Consider the following 22204-nt stretch of genomic DNA (forward strand, 5'->3'; position numbering starts at 1 on the left):
GGAGATCGAACCTACAACCTTGGTGTATCGGGACGATGCTACAACCCACTGAGCTACTCATCCAGGGCCAAACTAAACAAGTTTTTAAAGTAATAAATTGTGTATTTCTTTAAGTAAAGATGTACTGTAGAGTTTTAATTATATTAGCAGTGGTCTTTACGTTAATAAAATCTTTTTTTTAACTTTATTTTTATTGTTGACACTATTACAGATGTTCCCCTTTTTCCTCCCTTTGCGCACCTCCACCCAGATAGGGTAATAAAATCTTGTTGCAGTGGTATGGGGAGACCCTCCCTATTTTCCATGCCAGCAAGTTCTTCGGTAAAGCCTCTAAGGATTTTTTTCTAGTATGGGCTACGTAATGTTTGTCATGTGCTTATAAAATTGCAGAAAAGATTCAGGTCCCCTGATGGCAATGTAAAAAAGGGCAAGTCAATACCAATTTATACAAGGTACACTTGATTTCTCATCAACCATCAAGAATTTAAGTTGACTAAATGATTTAATTTCGCAGATAATTATACAGCAAACACATTGCTTCATGTATTTGGACTTGATGACTTTGGAGGATTCTAGAAACTAGTTTCAGGATACTTCTCTCTGGATCAGGGCACTGTTTCCATCGAAAGAGAATAGTTATTTCCATAAGACATAGACACAATTGCTTTCATTATACACACGCAGATTCTTGAGGCAAGTATAGAATCCTTGAGATTCCTTCATTTTTTCCCTTTCTTGATTACTTTCTACACACTCGTAAGTCACATTAGTATTTCCTTTCACATGCCATAGAATTGCCAAGACTGTAATCAGTTGTAACTCTAATTATTCGACTTTTTCTCCATGTTTAAGTTTTTTCTGGCATTCAGTTTAAAAGTTACAAAGAAAATCAATTCTATCAGTTCCCTGTACTATGAAACTTAAGACACAGCAATAACCATTAATTACATGCTATTTATCAGGAAAGAAATTCAGCACTAAGATGTACCAATCCTGATAGAAAAACATGTAAAGAACAGAAATGAAAAAAGAAATGACAGGCTTCTTAGCTAGTGTTTTCAGATTATTTTTTTTATTACAACACATTACCAAAATAATATATTGGACTAGATTTAAAGTTACTTCTGCTAACATAAGTTCATTCTATATTTTTATAATGTAGATAGTATCCAAGATTGCTTTCAGTGGTAATATAAAGTCAAGTGTTTTGATGAAAATGAAAGTTTATTTATTTGTTGAGAAATAACTCACATGGGAATAGTTGCTTTGAGGACACTTCGAGTCCAGAATGCCTTAAAAGTGCCCTGGTACTTATCAGCACAGCCTTCAGTTCAAAAAATTCCACCACTGTAAAATAAAAACATACAACTGAATCACAAGCAGTTGAAATTCATTTTTTTTCCCATTATGGCAGTAAATAAAGGATGAGGAAATACCTTTAGTTTGCAATAATAACATTTCACATTAGGAAGACAGCACATAAATAAGCAGCACTTTCTAGGAAGCAGATTAAACATGCAACTTTAAAACAGTGTTCCAGTGGCTATAAATAAGTCCCGAAACACCTAATTTAGAAAGCATTTGACTAGAGGTGGAAGGGTCAATACACACACACAAAACTAGGACAGATCTTGCCCTCAAGTTCTCACTTGCAAATCCCTGTGAAAGCACTGGAAAGTTTGTGGAAATATCTGAAAGGCACATTTGGCCCAGTTTAAAAGCTCTATTAAAGTAGTATTTTAACACATTGTCCTAGTTAAGTCTTGTCTTTATGGTCCTTTTCACATTGCTTCACCAAGGGTTCAATTGTAGCTTACTCAGAAATCACAGAAATGAGGTTAGGCTAGTAGGAATATTTGACCTTTTGTTTAATTTCAAGGAAACTTTGACTCCCTGACCCTAACCGTAACCCTACCCCAATGCTGCGAAAAAGACTTATGCCAGAAGCTCATGGATCTAAGGTAAGTTTTGTGGTTCTGAATGCTCATAAAGAGGGAAGCATGAACAGATGTAAAATGTGTAATACTGATCCTTATCTTGGTGTCAGGGAGAAAATTCTATCAGTTCCCAGTACTGTGAAACTTCTCCCTGACACTAGACTGTATAGATAGCCAATAGTATCTGATGACATAAGCATTGTTATACATTTGTGTAATACTGATAAATGTCACTGTAGCTGTTTTCCTGTGGTACAAGGAGGAAGTCAGGTAACCTCTAACTTCCCGTGCTCTGTATCCTCAAAGCCTCTGTTTTGGCCTGGCACTGCCAAAGATGCACAGCAGTGTACCTGTCAATATTACTAGATCTGCTTTCTGGAAATGCAGAGGCAGAGTATCACTTTAGGGCATTTGGGAGTCAGGTAGCAAAGAAACTTGATTTCCTCAAAGAGGTGGATTTTGCTAAGCATCCACCGTTAGATTTCAGACCTATCTTCGCAGGGACTGTGGATACGGGTCCAGAGACATCTACTAAGAGAAGAGGGGCCAGGTGAGATATTCTCTGCTCAAAACCAAGCCTTGTCCTGAAAGAAAAATTTGGACCATGGACTCTGGAGCCAGATGGGGGTTCATATCCTTGCTCTTTCACTTACCAGCTCTGAGACCTCAGATACTTTGTTTAACCTCCTTGGGCTTCAGGTACTTCATCCCTACAAATGGACACAATAACAGGATTTTGTGATAATTTAGGAGTTCTGTCATCTTGAGCATTGTTTTTCTCAGCTTAGCTCTCATTATTTTATATTAAATATTATCACTTAGATTTCTCTTAGCCCAGTCCCCCCACCCCCCACTGAAAGGGGGTCCATTTGGGAGAAAGGATGTGTAGAAGTAGATGTTGTTTGATAAAAACAAAGAGCTACTTCAGTAAATACTCTGTGAGCTTCCCTGCCTCTGCTTTATCTTGATAACTAACATTATTTCATAAAAGGGAGAGAGAGGCCTTCTCCCCATTATGCACCACGACCAGTGGTATTGAGCTATTCACAGCAGAAGAGAAGGTGGGCCTGGGGTACTGGGCAATGGGGGTGGGGTGCTGGGGCTGCAGTAGAGAAATAAAACCAGATGCCGCGCTGTAACCGCTGTATCTGGGTCCTGAGCCCTGTTGAGACACTCCAGAGAGGTTATCTGAAACATGGTCAAGAATTAGGGGAAGGTCTTAATAAGTTGCCAGAAATGTATCAAATCACCAAACATTTCTCTGTTTGTCTCTTACCCACCAGACATTGTTGGCAATTGTAGACACAGAAATGAAGATGATGTTCCTGACTTCAGGTTCCCTTTTGGTTCTTCCATGGGTCCAGGCATTTTTTAGGTAACATGAAGAATTCAGAGGCAGTACAGGCTCACGGACTGTGACTGCACAGGGGACCCATGGTTTCGGAGCATCAGAAGAAAAGATGCAAGTAGGCATAGCCTGGAAGGGGTGAATTTCAGGTAGACGGTGCCACCCAGTACAAGAAAATGAACTTTTAATTTCACATTTACATTTGCACCTCTTAAGTATAATTCTCTAAAAATATTGATGGCATGAACAAAATGAAGTCCTGCTTTAAAATGGAACCTATCACTATGTATTGCTTAAGGATAGAACTACTACCATTTCAGATATGTCTTAATATTAATACTGACAAGAAACACATCTCTCGCAAGAAGCAGGATTGCATTCCCTGGTACGGGTAAGTATAAGGAAGTGGGACACGAACCAATTCCCAACGAAAGGCAAAGCTGAGGTGCGCTCTGAACCGACGCTGCACACGTGTCTGCCGGTCCCGGCCCCTCCCCCGAGCCCCGCCCCAGCGCGATCTTGCGGGGTCCTCCAACACTCGCGAGAGCCCTCTCGGCTTCCACGTTTGCCACGTTCCAAAGGACAGGGAATGCCTGGAAAGTCGCAAGCGTCTTGCGCTTACTGGCGGCTGCGTTGTGCCAGAACAGCCCCAAGTCTGCAGGGGGCGGGGAAGCGCAGCGGGAGTCCACCCCTTCATAGGTCCCTTGTGATAGGTTCCGCTCCCCATCACTCAGTCTTGCTGGGCGGGAGGGAGGCGGGGCTAGGCTGGGAAGGGGCGTGGCCTAAAGGGCCGGGGAGTCGCACTCTGGCCTCTGGAGGGAGTCGCTGGGTTCGGCGCTGTAGAGCGCCGGGCACGCGCAGCCCGCACGCGATCAAAAGTCTTCCAGTGCGCAGCGGGAGGTGCTGAGGCACAGGGGCTGCTATAGGAACCGCGCCGCGCACCCGCCACAGCGCCCGCCACCGTCAGCGGCCCCCGCAACCCCTGGTTCCCCACGCACTGTTCCAGAGGTGCGCGCGATGGCTCCGCGTAAGAATGCTAAGGGCGGCGGCGGCAACAGCAGCAGCAGCAACAGCAGCAGCGGCAGCAGCAATAGTGGCTCGAGCAGCAGCAGCGGCAGCAGCAGCAGCCCCGGGGCCCGGAGAGGTGAGAGGCGCCTGCGGCGGGGATGTGGGACTGGCTGTAGGGGTGCGGTCCGGGCTGCGGGCGTTGCGGTCCTCTCTCCAGGTTCCTCTGTGAGTCTCTTCCATCCTCTGTGTTCCTCCTCCTGTTGGCGCGGGCAGAGGCCGAGCTTGGTGGGCCTGCCGGGCAGACTGGAGGGGCCCAATGATCAGGGTCTGCGGCCTTGGGTTGGTGGTGCGGGGGAGCCCCTTCTTGACTGATCCCTGCTGATCCCTCACCTGCAGGGCGCAGCCGAGATGGCGGTTATTGATCGAGACTTTCTTGGCTTTCCATGGGACTGAAGATGGGAGTGAAAGAAACAATTTACCTTTGCCTTGCATATATTGGGGAGTTTGGAAATGAGCCAAAGTCAGAGAAAATAAATTCCTGCCAAATCAACCTCTTCTAAGAGCAACTCAAAGGATAATCTATGGGGGGTGTATGTGGGGGGAGTGATTTGATTATTCTTGGCAATTATTTTAAATATTTTTGCCTTAATGTAGCTTTCTTAACATGCCTTGTAGTTACTTTTAAACTATTATGGAATACCATAAAATACTGGGCGAGCTTCTCTACTTTTGCCATTGTGTGTGTGTGTGTGTGTGTGTTTAAATCTTACCGTTCTACACTATGTGCTTACCCACCAGTGAGAGAGTAGATGTTTTAAATCTGTTTCATCTCATATTTCAGTGGTTCTCAGTTTCAATTATACTTCCTTTAACTCCTCACATATTGAAACTGCAATACACATGTGTATTGGCTGTGAGCTGTAAACTTTTTGAAAATGATCTTTTGAAATGATTTAGAGTAGACTCTGTTTCCTGAGGTCTACATGTAACGTATTCATATTTATCAAGAAAATAAATCAGATAACCATATCCCTACTTCAAAGAGCTCTTTGTTTATAGCACTTATTACTATCTGAAATTATCATATTTATTTTCTTGTGTATTGTCTTCCTATTTTACTCCCTCCTCTTGTTTATTTCTATTCACAACTCCTAGAATGTTCCTGGCCCTTAATAGGTGCTCAATAAATATTTGATCAGTGAATGAATGAATACATTTAAATGGTACAATTAAAGTCATTGTGCACATTTACATTCTGAGAACTAGTATTTGTGTTGGCAATGGAAAAAGACAGTTTGACATTCAAAGCAATCATATCGACTTACCTTTGACATAAGAAAAACTTTGTATACTTTTGTCACTTGTCCTCCAGTGCCAGTCAGTGACTTGTAGGCCAAAGAGTAAATGAGCTGGCTCAGGCGGCTCTGGCTACTCTTTTCCAAGGTAATAAGAAATGAGAAGAGACATTGTGTATCTTATGCACCAGCAGAGAAAGCTGGTGAACAAGACTTGGACATTAATTGTTTTCAGAAGTTTTTCTGTAGCTATTTACAAAGGAAGCATATCTTTATTGCATTTTTAAAAAGTCATTTTCAGTCATGAGTCGAGAGGACTGATTGCACCCGAGGAGGTCACTTTACACAGCCTGTTACTGGTAAGAATTACTATTGGGAAATCTGTATGTGTTGTGTTTCCACTGCCACTGAACTGAACCAATAACTGAACCAGTTTTAACAGGCAGTTCATACATTTAGGAAATGTTGTGACCTAAATGAATGTATTCTGATTTTCATTTTCAGGCATCGTAGGGCGACCTCTGCCCATATTTGAAGACCTACCGCCTTTTAAGCATCTTACATATTGATTCCATAATTGTCACAAAACAGACATAGTAAATGAAGGAGAATTATTAAAAAGTACCAGTATTACATAAACACAATACAAATAAAAAAGCCTCAAAGCGTTTAAAGGTTGGGTATTGGAGTCTTGCATGTTACATAATGAGTAGTCTTTTTCTGCACGCATTATTTTTTTCAGTAAATATTGCGTTCTGGTCATGTGCCAGGTAGAAGGCCCTGGCGATGGGAATGAGGATTCTTTCAGTCGAAAAGTTACATAGCAGTGCTGACAGTGTGATTTGATTTATATTGTTCTTGTAGCATGGTATACCCAAAAGATAAAGCCAACTTCCCTTTCGTTGTTCTGTTTTTTGGGTCGCTGAAGTATAGACGTTTGATGCCCAAGCCTTTCCCATCTGCTGGAGAAATCATAGAAGCCAAAGACATATTAGCAGTGGGCCTCCTGTGAGGCCCATTTGGTTCTCCCTCTAATCTTAGAGATGAGGAGATTAATGTCCAGAGAAGTTGTCTAGTTCATTAAAAATTGTGATGTTCTTGAAAACCCAGCTAGTTAATGGGAGATCCAAGACTAGAACTCAGGCTTTCTATTGTTCATTTATTATACCACAATGCTTGCATTATAGATCGTCTAATTTGTAAAATTTTATGAGAGTCTTGGAGTTGAGGTAGATTATTTTTTAAGTTGCCTTCTGGGTCCCTCTATGGCACAGTCCAACTAGTTATTTAGGAAAAGTGTGCTTTTGTCATTTTATCAATTAAACTTCCTGGGGCTAAAATTATGTTTGAAACGTACATTTGAAAAGCGTAGTTTGAGAAGGGCAAGTGCTCAGATAGTGAGTTTTTTCTTTTTTAATGTTTTTGCACTGAGAGACTGAAGCTGATGATGACATTGGTCACATTTAACATTTTTATTGTGTAATTGTTGTCTGAAAGTATGGGGTAAAGAGGACCCAGTCTTTTGAAGCATGTGCTTTAGGGGAAAGGTGGGCATGTTGAGAAGCAGTATCTGGAAACTGAAACTCTGGGGATTTATGTAACACTTAGATTTTTAAAGCAAGTGTCTGCTTTTCATTTTGCTTAACTGAAATTGAAAACTACTAAAATGTCTAGTTTCCTATAAAGCTCAATTTTACCATTTGCAGTTTTATTCCTTAAAATATAAAAGAGACATGAGTAAACTGGACCTTTAACTTGCATATAAAAATTTGACTTGTATAGCCAATTGGGGCCAGAAGAAACCACCTTCAGATTTACTGATTTGAAAATCTCTGGTTAAGAAGGATCATGATGTCCTTTGTGCATATTTTGTAGTACACAGACACTGGTGTGTATAATGTTTTTGTTTATTTAGCTTTTCCCTTCTGATTATCATTCCATCTTTACCTGTAGCTTCTAATATGCTACAGGGATGTAGCATTTGTTATATTTTATCTAATAGTATCATGCTGCTCCACCACCCTTTACCAGTAGGTGTCACTGTAGAACACTATTTCCTCCAATCTGAAGCCTCAGATTATATAACACCAATTAGTTTTTTGAAATTTAATTAGTCCTGTACATACTCAGAACTGTCGATGGACAACTACTTCAAAACTCTTAGCCACTGCTCTCAAAGTCTTCAACAGCAGACTTTGAAATTTAATAGTAACAGTTTGTGCCTGGCAGCCTTGCTTATTTAGGCTTCTCTTTTGTAGAATTAAATGTTTTCATACACTACCTGCAAAATTTATGCATTTGCAGATTCATTTGTTGGATATTGATCATTTAGAAATGCTTTTGTTTTTTACTTTTAGTATCTCTTAGGCTACTAAGTAACTAACGAATATGATGCACTGCTGATTGCTTTCTGGCCTCCTTGAATGAACAGGCCTGGGCGAAATTCCATTTTCTTTCCCCACCTTCAGGGCCAGTTGCTTAATCCTCCGTTCGCCATTCTAGGGTGAAAAGATAGGAAGGCCACAATTATTCCACAACAAGAATGTGCACTATTTTGTGTTCAGTTGGAGCGGCACTCTGTCCACCCAGCTAGGTCCCATGAAACCAAGTACTAACCAAGGTTCCGAGCGAATTTGTGAACACATTTAAAAAAGACCAAACATATTAACCTGTACTGGGCTTAGGAAATAGAAGGAAAGAGCTATATTTTAACCTTGTTTTAAAAGTATGCATCTCTCAGAGATTACTAGAAAATGAGAGGTTTTCATTTTCTACTGATTACCAGTAGAGTAACTTTGATGGAGGCTTATGTGGGCTCTCCTCCTAGTTTTGAATTAGCATGGCATTTAAACCCACAGCTCTCTGGTCTCAGTAGAATAAACTTTTTTTATTTCTTGAGAAAGGCAGTGTAATTTGGGAGACAGTGTTGACCTGGATTCATATCCAAGAACCATGTGACAAGTCATTAAAACCTCTCTAATGTCAGTCTCCTTAAACAGAAGAATTATTCTCTCCTTTCCTTTCAGAGTTATGACAGCTCTAAAACCAATTTTATATGCTTCTCTGTCTTTAGATGTTTTCCTTAAGGTATTTTTAATCTAAGAGAGTACAAAAGTTTGAAGACTATAAGGATAATAGAGCTGAGCAGGCCATTCATTGCATGCTTGGAATTTTTAGATAATTGTAAAAAGAAAAAGTCATGTTTTATTATAGTATTCTGTAGCATCTGTGTTTTAAGTAAAATGGATGTTCTGGAGGTCATTTCTGATACTGTGGCTTTTGATACAACTTGAAACATTTCTGTTTCGTTCTGGGGGTGTGTAAGTATCCCATCAACCTTCAAGTTGCTGATTTATTCTCTAATCCCTTTGAGGTCTGTAACATTATTTTACTACAGCTCAGATACATTTTAGTCTTCTGATGGTCTTCCAGAACACTGATTTAATATCATGAAAATATGCAACTTAGTTTGTGTCTTGGATACTTCTACATCTTCTAAGTGGTTTGTCCTCATTCTGTACCACCGATTTTCAACCTTTTTCATCTCATAGCACACATAAGCTAATTACTAAAATTCTGTGGCACACCAAAAAAATATATTTTTCTGCCGATCTGACCAAACATAGGTATAATTTTGATTCATTCACACCAATGCCTATTGTTGTGTTGGCTGTTGCCTTTTTTTTTTTTTAATTTAACAATCTAAGGGAAAAGAGGTCAGTGCCTTTGACTAAATAGTGAGGTATTGAATGTTTTAAAAATTCTTGGAGCACACTAGTGTGCCACAGCACACAGGTTGAAAATCGCTGTTCTATATCAAGATGTAAAACACACAAACAAGCAAACCCATTTTTAAATTTGACTTCCCTTAACAAAAACCTGTATGTACATAGAACCTATCTACAGCATAGCCCTATCTCTGGGGAAAGCCTAGGCCACCTGTAGGGATACTTGGGGTTACCAGGGCTCCCTCATGTTTCAGTGCCTGCTGTCCAGAGTCTGCTTGGCACTGTGCACGTGCATGTCCTATCTGTCTGGGGGTACGCAAGTCTGGGGTTTGGTCCTACAGTTCGGGCTGTTTTTCTTAGACAGCTGGAGATGAGGTGGTTCATTTCTTCCTTCTCTTCTTCTCTGTGCACCTCTATAGATGGATATTCTGGAGCCCAGTGCTTTAACTTTTTTAACTTTCTCACTCTGCTGGTAGTACTGAGAGCCAGATGGTATTTTCTTGTGAGTCATTATTATTTTTTTTAAATTTTTATTTACTTTATTTTTCTGAAATGAGAGTGCTTTAGGCATTTGGTCTGCATTTGGTACTTGTTTTTAAGGGATGTATCTTTGTTGCCTTTAGCGGATATGGTTATCTTTTAATGGCAAACCACTGAAGTTAATTTAGTTCTGATCAGGTAATTTGCTGTAGGTAACCTGTTAGACTCAAAGGAAATTTTGAGCTCACATGGTGAATAAATCTTTTAAAAAATAGTTACATAAGATCTTTTGAGGGATCCGGGCTGTTCCTTGCCCCCACTGTGAGCCCCACAGGTGACCTGCCTGGCCATTCTGGCTGCAGCATGACTGTCGCCATCGATCACATACGCTCTCGTGCTGTTTCATAGTTAATGCATCAGACAGGGCCCGGGATAGTGGAGGGTGTGTCCAGTTGGAACAGAGTGGAAGCCCCTGTTGCTGGACTGGGAGAAATGCCAGCACTTCTCTTCCTCCTGTTTGCCTACAGATTTAACCCACGCTGTATGGAAACCAGCCAGCATCAGTGTTAATTTTAAAGTGAGAATATTGTTTGATAAAATAACTTTAGTCCATAACCAGTATTGTGTAACTGCCTTTTCTCATATTGTAAAGAAGTTTGGCAGCCTTTTCTGCCATCCATTTGCAGACTCACTGCTCTTTCTTGTTCTATTCTGTCTCCAGTTCTGTTTCTTGTTTATTATACTGCTAATATACATGATTTCTGCCCTTTCACCCCCTGTTTTAAATTTCAATTTCCCCTGGAATGGTATGATGGAAAGCCTTTTTGATCTTAGGTTCACATGTCAATTTTATTTAGGAGCAGTAAGATTTTTGTCTTACACAAAAATAAAAATCTGTGTTGTAAATGGGGTTTTTTTTTTGAAAGAATAACATTAATTTTACCTTCCCATATTTTGAATCAAATCAGTTTGAATAAGATATTTGTCACTGGGTTTTAGAAATTATTCCATGCCTTTTTGCAGTGAGTCACCTCTCTGACTTCTAGAATGCTAATATTTCTATGTGCTTCTCTTTAAAACTCTATTTAAAATAGTACATACTTAGGATCTAGAAATAGGCGTAAGAGTGGTACAATGAATACCCACCCATATCCACCATACAGGTGAAGAAATAAAATGTTCCAAATTCTTGGTTTCTTCTCTCCTGTGTTCTCTCTTCCCAGCCACTTATACATTTTTTATAATCATTCTCATGCCTTTCTTTCTAATATATTAGAAACACAAGTAATATTATATAATGTTATGCGGCACTTTATATATTTTCTACTTGTTCATGTAAAATCTACCATTAAAAGCAATACATGTGACAACTGCTTAGGAAACATCCCTGTGTATAGAAATACATGTATACTTGTTTAGCACATGTTGGCGGTTTTGTGAACTGGCCCACCCTTGGCATAGGAGTTTGACCCCACTTGTTTGAGTTCTACCGAAGTCCGGCTCTCCACTCCCATGCGGGGCGGGCAAAAAGTAGGTTTACAGTTGTAAGGGACAAAACACAGTTTATTCTTGAATTATTACGTATTAATTATTGCATTATTTATTTGTATTATGTAAATCTACTTCTGCCCACCCCTGTGTATGTAGTTCTTCTCTGCAGGAACGTGCCGTTTTGTGTGTAGCCAGCCTGTTGTGAAAGAACACGGGACTTCTTTCCCCCCCAGACTGCTGCCCTGAACGCGCGTACTGGTCCGCCTCCTGCGGTGGCTCTGGAGTGTGATTGAGGATTGGAGTCGTTGGCTCACAGCAAACACACATACTGAACTTTACTAGATACTACGAAGTTTTTAACCCCAAAGTGGTTGTGTCACTTTTCACTCCCGCCCACAATGACTGGAGCTCCCTTTGTGCTGCAACTAGGGGAGCTTTACTCTTTGCAAGTTTAGTAGGCGTGAAGTAGTACATGGTGGTTTAAACTTGAACTTTCCTGGTCCCCTTTGAACTTACTAGTGAGAATAGCCATTCACGGTTTCTTTCCTGTGGATTGCCTCTTCGTATATTTTGCTTATTTTTCTTTTTCTCTTTTGTATTTTTATTTTTTATTTGTAGACTTTCTTTCCGTATCCTTAGCCTTTTGAGTATTTTTGTGGCAAAGGGCTTTTCCTGTCTGATTGTTCACATTGTCATATTCTTTTTTTCTTTTTCTTTTTTTTTATCACATTGTCATATTCTGTGGTATATTTTGTTGAACAAAAACTGTTAGATTTTTCACGTACAAATATATTTTACACTCTCGTCCACAATGCTCAGTAAGTTGTGTTTCATCTGTACGAACATCTGGTGGTGTCAGTCGTCTTAGTTTTAGCCATTCTGCTGTAGGGTTTGTGGCTTCTCGTTATAGTTTAAAATTCTGTGACTGATGCCATGTACTTTTTCTCGTGCTTATTGGCCATATACATTATCTTCCTGTGTGAAAATGCTGTTTAGCTCTTTTATCCATCTTTGTTGGCTTTTTGTCTCTGTGTTATTTTTCTACACTTTTCATATGTCCTGGTTAGAAGTTCTTTGCAGATAAGTATTGCAAATATGTCTTCCAATCTATGACTAACCTTTTCATTTTCTTAATCGTATCTTTGGAAGTGCAAATATTTTTAATGTTGATGTTTATTTTGTGTTTTATATTTCTTTAGGGTTGGGGGAATTCCTTTGTATTTCTAGGTTGAGAATTTTGTCAGATGTTTTTTCTCCAATCAGAATGGTCATGTGGCTTTTCATCTTTATATTGTTAATATGGTAAATTGTATTAATTGATGCTTTGAATGTTAAATCACCTTGCAGTCCTAACATAAGCCTTACTTGGTCATGATGAATTATCTTTTTTATACAGTGCTTTATTTGATAATATTTTTATTTTAATATTTTATTTATTTGTAGAGACAGGGGAAAGGAGGGAGAGAGGGAAACATCAGTGTGTGGTTGCCTCTCGCACCCCTCTACTGGGGACCTAGCCTGCAACCCAGGTATGTGCCCTGACTGGGAATCAAACCAGCAACCCTTTGGTTCACAGGCCGGCACTTGGTTCACTGAGCCACACCAGCCAGGGCATATTCACTAATATTTTGTCAGCAGTTTTGCATCTGTGTTCATGAGGGATGTGGCTGCATAATTTTCTTTCTCTCTTCCTCCCCTTCTCCTCCTCCCTTTTTCCTTCTCCCTTCTTCCCTCGAGGCCCTTCCTTCCCCGTGATGATTAGTACTCAGCTTTCTGTGCATGTGTGTATTATAATTTATAATAACAGACGTCCTAAGTTAAACTCACTCCTATTTCTGGGAAAAATTCAGCCATGTGATATTACATAATTCTCAATATTATTGGATTAGTTTTGTTACTATATTCATAAGTAAAATTGACCTGTAATTTTCTTTGCTGGTTTTGTTATCAAGGTTCTATTAGCCACATAAATGAATTTAGGAAGACTTCCTCTTTATTTATTTATTTATTTTGCTGTAGCTTTATAAGATTAGTTATTTGGCATAACTCATTTGAGCCTTTTTGTCATTTGCCCCCGTTACAGAGGACACGGGGTCAGGAGGAGGGGAAACTGCTTCACAGTTTAAACATTTATATGACCATTTAAGTCTTCTCTGTCTTCTTGGGTCAGGTTGGCTAAGTTACATTTTTGTTTCTTCTTAGGCACATTACGTTTATTGAGGATGTAGTATTTGTTTCTGCCTTTGAATTTTCAAACTTGCTGCCAAAAGTTGTTTATGGTTTTAGCTGTAACTCTTGAAAACAGAATATAGCTATTACCTTGCAATACAGTAAAATTGTTTTAAAAATCACTAAGTATAGCTTCTTTACATCATAGCTAGCTTTTAGACACAAAAAAATGTTTTCAGAGTTTATTGAAACGATGTCTTTGTAAACTAGACTGGCTACCCTAACATCTGTGGGACTGTAAGCCCTCTAATACCAGTGATCAGGCTGGGTTGACTGGGTTGGGGGACCTCTTTCCTCCTCGTGTGGTTGTGACTAACACGGGGTGCATCGCTTTGTTCAGAGTGGAACTTACCCTCTTCATGAATACAGCACAGTTCTTGCTTTCTGGAACTTTCAGATTTATTCGATCATTTTGTGGGTTTCAGCTACATGGTCTATGTAGACGTGATCAGTAGATAAGTACCCTGGGGGCCGAGGGTGCCTGACACAGATTAGACACAGTTCTGATGGGCTCTGGCTCATGTGACAGGTGCTAGAAGGTTATGTGCCAGACATAGCCTAGTGTTTCACCTACGCTTTTGCTCTGTAAGATTGTAGAGCTAGGATGTTTTTAAGGTGAAATAATGTATAATGAAGTTGCAAAGCTGATAAGCAACTTGAAGTTATTTCATTTAATTTTTCCAGAGGTAAGACAGTATTCGTGTTAGTAAGTCCCAAGCCAAGTTTTAGACTTCTCTTGTGATCAGGAAGATGATTGCATAAGAATAGCGTGCGATTGAGTAAGACAGAGCACAGTTCACCAGCTTAAATGAGTACTGACTTGGAGTAAACATAAAAGTGTGTACATTCCAGACCTTTTCCCTCAGCGGGTCCTTCAGCAAAGCCTTGCAGTCTGTCTTTGTGTTCTCAGCTGATGTTTACCATGATTTCACCACCAGTGATTTACATCTTCAACTGCCTGAGCTCAGTGCCTTACTGCTTCCCATTCAGTTTTGACCGATGACATCTTCCCATTGGGAGAAGAAATCAGAGAACGTCCTTCAGGAGTTGCTCCTCTCTCGTGTGCTGGGTGGGGATTGGCCTGTGAGTTGAATGACGCTGGGAGATAACTGACTTGAGGCTGATTTCCCCCCTAGTGGGCAGACGGGGTCTAGGACCTAGAGTGGTGGCTAAAGCCAATGAAATTGAGAATCCTGAAGAGATACTGCTCTCATTTGGACGTGAAAAGTTCGCAACAGTCGAGCTGGTGAGGTGTATCTTTAATGGGTAGTTCGGTAAAGCCCCTCCTCTTTCTTTAGCCTGAAGAGGCCCCAGTAGGGTGGAGATGAGTCAGTACCACAGTGAGAATAGAAAGTGTTGGCATTCACAGCTGTTACGGACCTTTGGGTCTCCACCTACCTAAGAGAAAAACAAAGGCTAGGAAAGAAATCCTGAGCCTCTCCGGGTATTATTCTAAGTGAACATCACTTTGTCAGGGACTGTGAGCCCTACTCTCCTTCTCCCCAAGAACTCTTCTCCACCCCCTCACACCCCTTTCTTTAGTCTTTCTCACGTAATCTAAAACAAAACAAAAAACACAAAAAGCTCTTCCTACTCCGCCTACCCTACCCAGCAAAATATTACAAAATTAATATGAGCTCATTTTCTTTTCTCTTTTACTTCAGGTCTTTCTGGCCGGAGTCAACAGAGACTACCTCGACCCTAATTCCGCTGGGCTCTTGTTCTTCTACTTTCTCTGCTCCCTAAAGGATAGTCTTCCCAGGATTCTTTGCTTGGCCTTGCTTTGATCCCACGCTACACACTCTTCATAATTATTAACTATTGATGGCTCCCAATTCTAAAGTGCTCCTGAGCTACGGGACTTACGAATAACACTAATGACAGGAAAAACATGAACCACCGCTTATCGAGTGCTAACTATATGTCAGAGATTGTGTACATTTTTATATTTTTACATTTCATTCTCATAGTAATTATCTAAATTCTCTTTTCGTAGATGAAGAAATGGAAGTTTAATTTGTCAAAGCTCATGGATTTCGGGACATTCAGAAAAGAGTGTAGATCCCAGTTTCAACTGTAAAGGTACTTCAGTTGAGCATTTCAGAGTCTCGTCACTGGCCCTGTTTCACCCTCTGTCATACTATTTTTATAAAGTGGAAATTCGATCATGTCCACTTCCGTATCTGAATACCCAGGTACTCAAGATAGATTGTAAATCCATCAGCGTGCTGTAGGAGGCCCTTTACGATCTTCCTCCTTTTACCCTCGTTAGCCATTCCCTGCCCCCCTCTCTCTCTCTTCCCCACCTCTCTCCCTCTCTCTCTCTCTGTTTGTATTAATTGAGCCACATTAAATTACTTTCTGTGGTCTCCATATTTGCACGTGCTGTTTCTTTTTCAGAACAGCTTCTCACTTTCCTTTTCCCTGAGTGACTCCTGTGTATCCTTCAAGATTTAGCTGCTTCATCAGCTCTTTGCTCCTCTCCCTTCCTTATCTTCCTGTAAACTGTTTTGTTTTCTCCCCCACCCCCACTGTGGGCCCCTATATATAGCACCCTCTGCGTATTGCTATTTTAGCATCCTTATTCATTTACAGGTCCCATCGTGATATTAGACAACAAAATATCATCAGACTGAACTAGGGTTGGGACAGTTCCTCCTTATGTTTGATACAGTAAGCACCATGTTTTGTTTTCTTTTTGTCTCTAGTGCTTAAATGATTATCTGGACTTAGTAGGTACTCAGTAAATGTTGGAATGAACAAATATGGTTCAAAAGTCTTCCCTCTAGTAGACCAGAAGGGCAGTGAGGGTAGGCGCTATGGTTTTGTGTATTCCGGACTTTGCATGTAATAAGTACTCAAAAGGTACGTGTTGCATGTGGACTTTTTAGGTTTATATTATGAGCACAGATCAGAAAGTCTTATTGATGTGTATAAGTGTCCAAGCTAAAGAAGCAAACAGTAAAATTGTTAGGAATGTGTATACTTCGTTGGTGTAGAATTTTTAAGTAGATCGAGCCCTTTAATAGATACTGGTTAGGCACTGTGCTAGTAATTTCAACACGGTAGCTTTCGGAGGTACACCTATTCTGAAGCCATGAGAGGCATTCCTCATAATCTCATTCATAGTTCATTCTGCTTGGGAAGAACTTTGGGTGGAAACAGACATTTTATTCTGTATTTTGTGAAATTGGAAATACCCTGCTTGCTTTGCAAGATTTCAATTTTCCTCTTACTTTATTATTAAATAGGACTCACAAATAGGCTAAACTTGATTATGTGAGTACTGTAATACTACTAAAATATTCTTCCTTATTTTTGGTTTTGGCTTTTAAAATTCCTTTATAAGAATGGTGAGTATTTCCTTTTTGACTTAAGACCTAAGATTGACCAATTTTGATAGAAAAATAGAAAACTGTGAAGTGAACAGTGGTAACCTTTATGAAGAAGAGTTTGGAGCAGATTATACCTTAAATGCTGTAGCTTTAACATACAAGACTTTGATTCTTCCCAAATGATTATTTAAATCCGTATTGTCCTATATACCCTTTTATCCTAATAGAACCAAAGTGAAATTTGTTTTTCTCCCCCCCCCCTGCCCCCGACTGTAACGCAGGTGGCCTTCCTTGCTCATTGCTGTAGCAAAGGGTAGGGATTTTAAGAGTGTGGAATGAATGAATATTCAGGTGTATGTGAAAAACTGGGGAAGCCATTTAAAATTTACCACCTTGTGATTTTTATTACTAGCTTATAGAGCTGAACGCCTTTTGTTTTGCTGACCTGACTTGTATGTTGACTGGAAGTGTTCTATTTAGGGCAATACTTCTATCAGGATGGCACTGAAAATGTTTAACCCCAGATACGGGAGAGGGCCTGCCTGGTCAGCGCCTGTAAAGCATGCCTGCTGCCCGAACTTGAGCTTCTCTATCACTTGCATAAAGCTGTGCGACTCCAGCATTTTTAGGTATTCAGATCTTCTGGGTCATACTCCTAGTCTGCTTTAGAAGCTGACCAGGTTATTCCAGAACATAGTCAAGCCACCAGCATTTGAAATGGTGTCAAACGCGGGGCAGTGGTGTGCTTGGTGACTTTCATTCTGGGTGACCTCATCCAGGGGAAAGAGGGAGTGCAGTCACTGAGGCTGGTGCTGAGGAGAGGTTGTGGAGGGCGTTTAGAGCGAAACGAGGCAGTGAGGAGGGTTGGGGCCATCTCTGAACGTGTGGTGACAATAACCATTACTTTGGTTTTGAAGTGGGGTGGGATTGGGAGGAAAAGGACACAGACTTGGGGTGTGGGAGGGGGCAACCAAGTCTATGAAGCTGATGAAGTTCTATCAGTACCTCTGCTGTCCATTCCTGTCCCTCATCCAGAACCAGCTCAACCTCCACCCCTGTGTGGTTTGGTTTGTTTTTAAAATACTCCATGTATGTTAAGATTTGCTTTATAATTTTGGTGTTCCACCCCCCAGATATGTATGTTTTAGATTTTTATGGGAATACCATGTGCATGTCCAGTGAGGTTAATGAGGGCTTACTGTGTTCCAGGCCTAGTGCCCAACGGGGAGGGAATACAGCACTAACGTCTAGCACCAGCCTCTGGGGGCATTGGTGTTCCGTGGCCTGCAGAGCAGTAAGCGTTTGTGGAATGAGTGAGGTGTGTATGATCAAGGAGTAGGGAGGCAAAGATTAACTGAGGAGGAGCTGAGGTTTTCCAAGACTCAAAACTACAGCCCCAGTGAAAGTTTCTTAATCTTTGGGAAAGCAAGAAAGTTAGAAGAGGTGGCAAAGACACTGGAGGGACAAATGGCCCAGTTTTATTAAAGGAAAGAAAGGTAGACTCAGGGCAATTGTAAACCGATGTCTCATTACAATACTAGTCAAATTCTAGAATTAAAAATTATTTTTTCATACTTAGAGAAGACATTACAGGAATGTAAGGAATGCAAGTTTATTTAAAAAGCAAAAACTATGCATTTAGAGAAGCTTTCTAGACTAAGTGATCAGGATACAGCATCATTTTTCCTTACTTCAAGGTATTTAGAAACCATCTCTGAAAGTCCCCTGTGCTTAGGATGGTAAAATGTTGGTCACATGATCTGGTTTGAATCACTGTTAACTGCAGAACTCTGCCCACAGAGTGCTGATTTAATGACGTGAGGTCAGCTGCAAGAGAGGCCTGCCCAGTTGTGCTTATTAAATGTGTGGGTGGCACGAGGCTATGAGGGAAAAGTGGGGCCAGAGGGAAAGACCCATGGTGCACAAGAATGGCCTGGCTGGGAAGGTGGACTTGAACAGGGTTAGCACTTTGCAAAAGGAACTCACTGTTAAAGATAAGCTGCGAGAGGCTTGAAGTAGTAGATCTATTTTTTTTCAGAAGGCCTAGCATTTTGTTTGTTTGGTTTTTTAAGTGCTTGTAGTCTCAGAGGGAGTTGCCTGCATGATGTAGCTATTAGTGACCAGAGTGAGGGAGGTGGAAATCCCCCTGTGTTGGGTGGGCTGCATCTGAAATTGTGGTCTCAGTGTAGGGGCTGTGTGTTAGGGGGCAGTGAGGGAGGCTGCTCAGAGTGAGTGAGCTTTCAAATGAGGCCCGTGGGTTGAGGGTGTGTTAAGCATAATGTGAGGGAGTCGTGAAAACCTGGGGATAGCTGGTCTGGACTGAATAGTCCTCCTAGGAGACATTTCCTTCTCCAAGTGTTTGAATGGCTTCCCAGTGGTAGAGGAGTTAGGTTTATTTAAAAACTGAGGTGAAAATCAGGGCATTCCATGGAAAATGTCCACCAGGCAGATGGAAATATGAAGTCTGTACAGGAAGTATCCAGCCATGTACTATGAAAAATAGAGACATTTATTGAAGACAAAACAATATACAAGAAACACTGTACACAGGACAGTGATACCTCAGTCCCCTTCAAAGTAGGCACCTTGGGCCCTCACACAGTTCTCCCAATTGTCATCAGTTGCCCCATCGTATTTTCCTGAATCTCATCAATGGTCTGAAACTTCTTCCCTTTCAAAGGTGATTTTAGTTTGGGGAAAAGCCAGAAGATGCACGGCACAAAATCTGGGATGCAGGGGGGCTGAGTGACCTGAGTGATTTGATGTTTCTCCAAAAACTCTGCAACAGATGTGATGCATGAGTGGGCGTGTTGTCGTGATGAAGCTGCCAATCATCAGTCGCCCACAGCTGCAGCCTTCTGAATCATCTGAATAGTTTCCAGGGAGGGATGTTCAAGCTTAACACAAAATTTGATGCAGATTCATTGCTCTACTAACTCAGTCATTTCTAATGTGACGGCCACACAGTACACATGCTCACTCAATGGTGTCTGCCCCCTCCACTGACTAGTACAGTGAAGTCGTCATTGTTCACACTTGTGCATTCCAGTCCACTCTCCTTGGCTGCCAGGTTACATTGATGTTGCACGAATTGTTCTTGTTATATTAACAATGGCTGGACTTTTTCTGGACAGACCTTGTAGTGTGTGAAGCTGTGTGAAGGAGACATCGAGGGGAGACAGTTTTCCATTTGGATTTTAATAAGTTTGAGTCCAGGGGCTGAATTGGTGTTTTTCTTTTCATTACTGTTAGGTTTAGGACTTGTTTCTTCACTTCTATTTTTTTTAAGCCCATTGAATTTTATTTTTACTTTTACATTTTTCCAATTTTTTGCTTTGAGACTTTCAAACCTACATAAGAGTGAAAAGACTTGTCCATTGAGAGATTTGTGGGTACGGTTCACGTGGATTTACTCACTGTCAACAGTTTGCTGCATTCGCCCTCTTTTTGTGTGTATCCACCTGTCTCTCTCTCTGGAACTCTGCCGAAGTAAGTTGTCGTCATCATGACAGGTTAACTCACTCGACTACTTTTCCGTGTGTGTCGTAAGGACAAGGACGTCCTCCTACATGACCACGATAGAGTCCCCAACCCAGGAAATTTAACACTGGTACTACCCAAATGCACTCCGTATTCAGTTTCTTTGGTTGTCTCTAGAAGCATCCTTAATTCTTAAAGCTTTACATTTTTTATTTTATTTTTCTACTTACCTAGAAGACACTCATGAATTAAACTGGAAGCTTTTAATATTTTAGATTCTTGACCCTTACCCTCTAGAGTATCCAATTCTTTAAAGTGAGCCTGAAAATCTATTTTATCCAAACTTTTTAATTTGAAAAAAAATCAGACCCTCAATATAGTTATAAGGAAGATTATTTGATTCACCAGTTATTAATGTTTTGATACGTTTGCCTTCTATTTGTCTCTCTAGGCACACACACTTATTTTTTTTTATTTATTCATTTTGCTGCTGAATCACTTGAAAGTTAAATCATGATACTTTACCGTTGAATTCTTCAGGATGGTTTTCCTAAGAACAAGGATGTGCTCCAACATAACCACAACGTAATTACCATGCTCAGGAAATTTAACACTGCTAAACTAGTCTTACCTAATATTAAGTCCATGTTCAATTTTCCTAATTTATTCTAATAATGTCTTTTAAACTGATCTTCCAACCCACCGTTGCATTTTTGATGTCTCTCTTACAATAAGGATTTTTTTATTCAATTAGATTTCCCCTCACAAAGTCTCACAGGTAAACTATATACCTTTCCTCTAAAATATGTATGTTGCTTTTTGTGATTTTTCTAAAGATTTGATGAGGCAGATAGGGTGAAAATCATTGTAAAAAGGAGGGTTTTTTTTATTTCTCCTCATTACAACAGTCTAGTAATTTAAATTTGTGAGTCATGAAAAGTTGGACAGAAACATACATGTAAAAATACAAATGAACTACTTCTTGAAAGAAGTCGGGTTCAAGAGTTGGCAGGGCTCTTGTGTGGCAGAGGCAATATGTTCCATCCAGTTGAATTTGAGGGGAAAATAACTGGCTTAGAAATTTTTGTGAGTTCTCACAACTAATGAAAATATCCCTTAAAATGGTTTTTCCTTTTGGTTTTACTCTCTGTGACACCTGCACTAACACACTTAGTTGACATGCGGGCCTTGGATTTCATGATCTTCTTTTTCACTGCACAGTGTTGAGCCAGTAATGGGCTTCTGGTAGTGATTGTGCTTCAGAGATCAACGAGTGTGCAAGTGCTGAAGGAGATGTCACGTTTCAGAATGTGAGGCATGGAAACCCTGTTACGTTTAAGTAACATTTTCCAACCTGGTGATATATTTTAAAATATATGAAATTAATACATAAACATCATCAAAATTAAAAACGTGTACCCATCAAAAGATGCTTTAAGAAAATGAATAGGAAGGGCATTGTCTGGGAGAAAGTTTATAACAGGTGCATCTGTTAAAGAACAGGTGTCTAGGAAATACAAAGAACTGCAATTCAATTGAAGCAATAGAAATAGGTGCATGTGATGTGCAAAAAATTTGAATAGACAGTTCACAAAAGAATATTAAAAAATGATCAATAAACACTTGAACAAAAGTGCTCACATATTGGTCCTCAGAGGAATGTAAGTTAAACCACAGTGAGCTACAATTGCATACTCACCAGAGTGGCTAAAATTAAAAAGATTGACACCACCAAGTGTTGACAGGATTACAGAACAAAAGAACTCTCCGACATTCCTGGTGGGTATGTAAAACGGTAGAACCACTTTGGGAAAAAGATCTGGCAGTTTCTTGTAATATTAAAGATACATGTGCCCTACGACCTAGCAATTTC

The 22204-nt window shown here is 40.3% G+C and overlaps 1 protein-coding gene and 1 long non-coding RNA gene across 12 annotated transcripts in view; one reads left to right on the forward strand and one right to left on the reverse strand.

Moving 5' to 3' along the window:
• Nucleotides 1-1173: 1173 nt before the first annotated feature.
• On the reverse strand, nt 1174-3765 carry LOC123477884 (uncharacterized). The gene is made up of 4 exons (XR_006652904.2): nt 3704-3765; nt 3218-3414; nt 2591-2647; nt 1174-1347 (listed from the first exon to the last, which is right to left on the reverse strand). It is a non-coding gene; the product is annotated as an uncharacterized lncRNA (long non-coding RNA).
• A 308-nt stretch (nt 3766-4073) lies between these two features.
• The window catches only part of ASPH (aspartate beta-hydroxylase), a 204374-nt gene continuing 186243 nt past the window's right edge, over nt 4074-22204 (forward strand). For 4 of the 11 annotated variants that reach the window (XM_045204916.3, XM_053929582.2, XM_024572000.4 and 1 more), the window contains exon 1: nt 4078-4429. In XM_045204916.3, the coding sequence (XP_045060851.2) occupies nt 4303-4429 (127 nt within the window). In that variant the 5' untranslated portion in view covers nt 4078-4302. Of the gene's footprint in view, nt 4430-22204 lie in introns of all 11 variants that reach the window. The other 7 variants (XM_053929580.1, XM_045204921.3, XM_045204919.2 and 4 more) reach the window with 4 other exon arrangements.

This window comes from Desmodus rotundus, chromosome 8, assembly GCF_022682495.2.
Source record: "Desmodus rotundus isolate HL8 chromosome 8, HLdesRot8A.1, whole genome shotgun sequence".
In the NCBI taxonomy this organism is placed as follows: domain Eukaryota; kingdom Metazoa; phylum Chordata; class Mammalia; order Chiroptera; family Phyllostomidae; genus Desmodus; species Desmodus rotundus.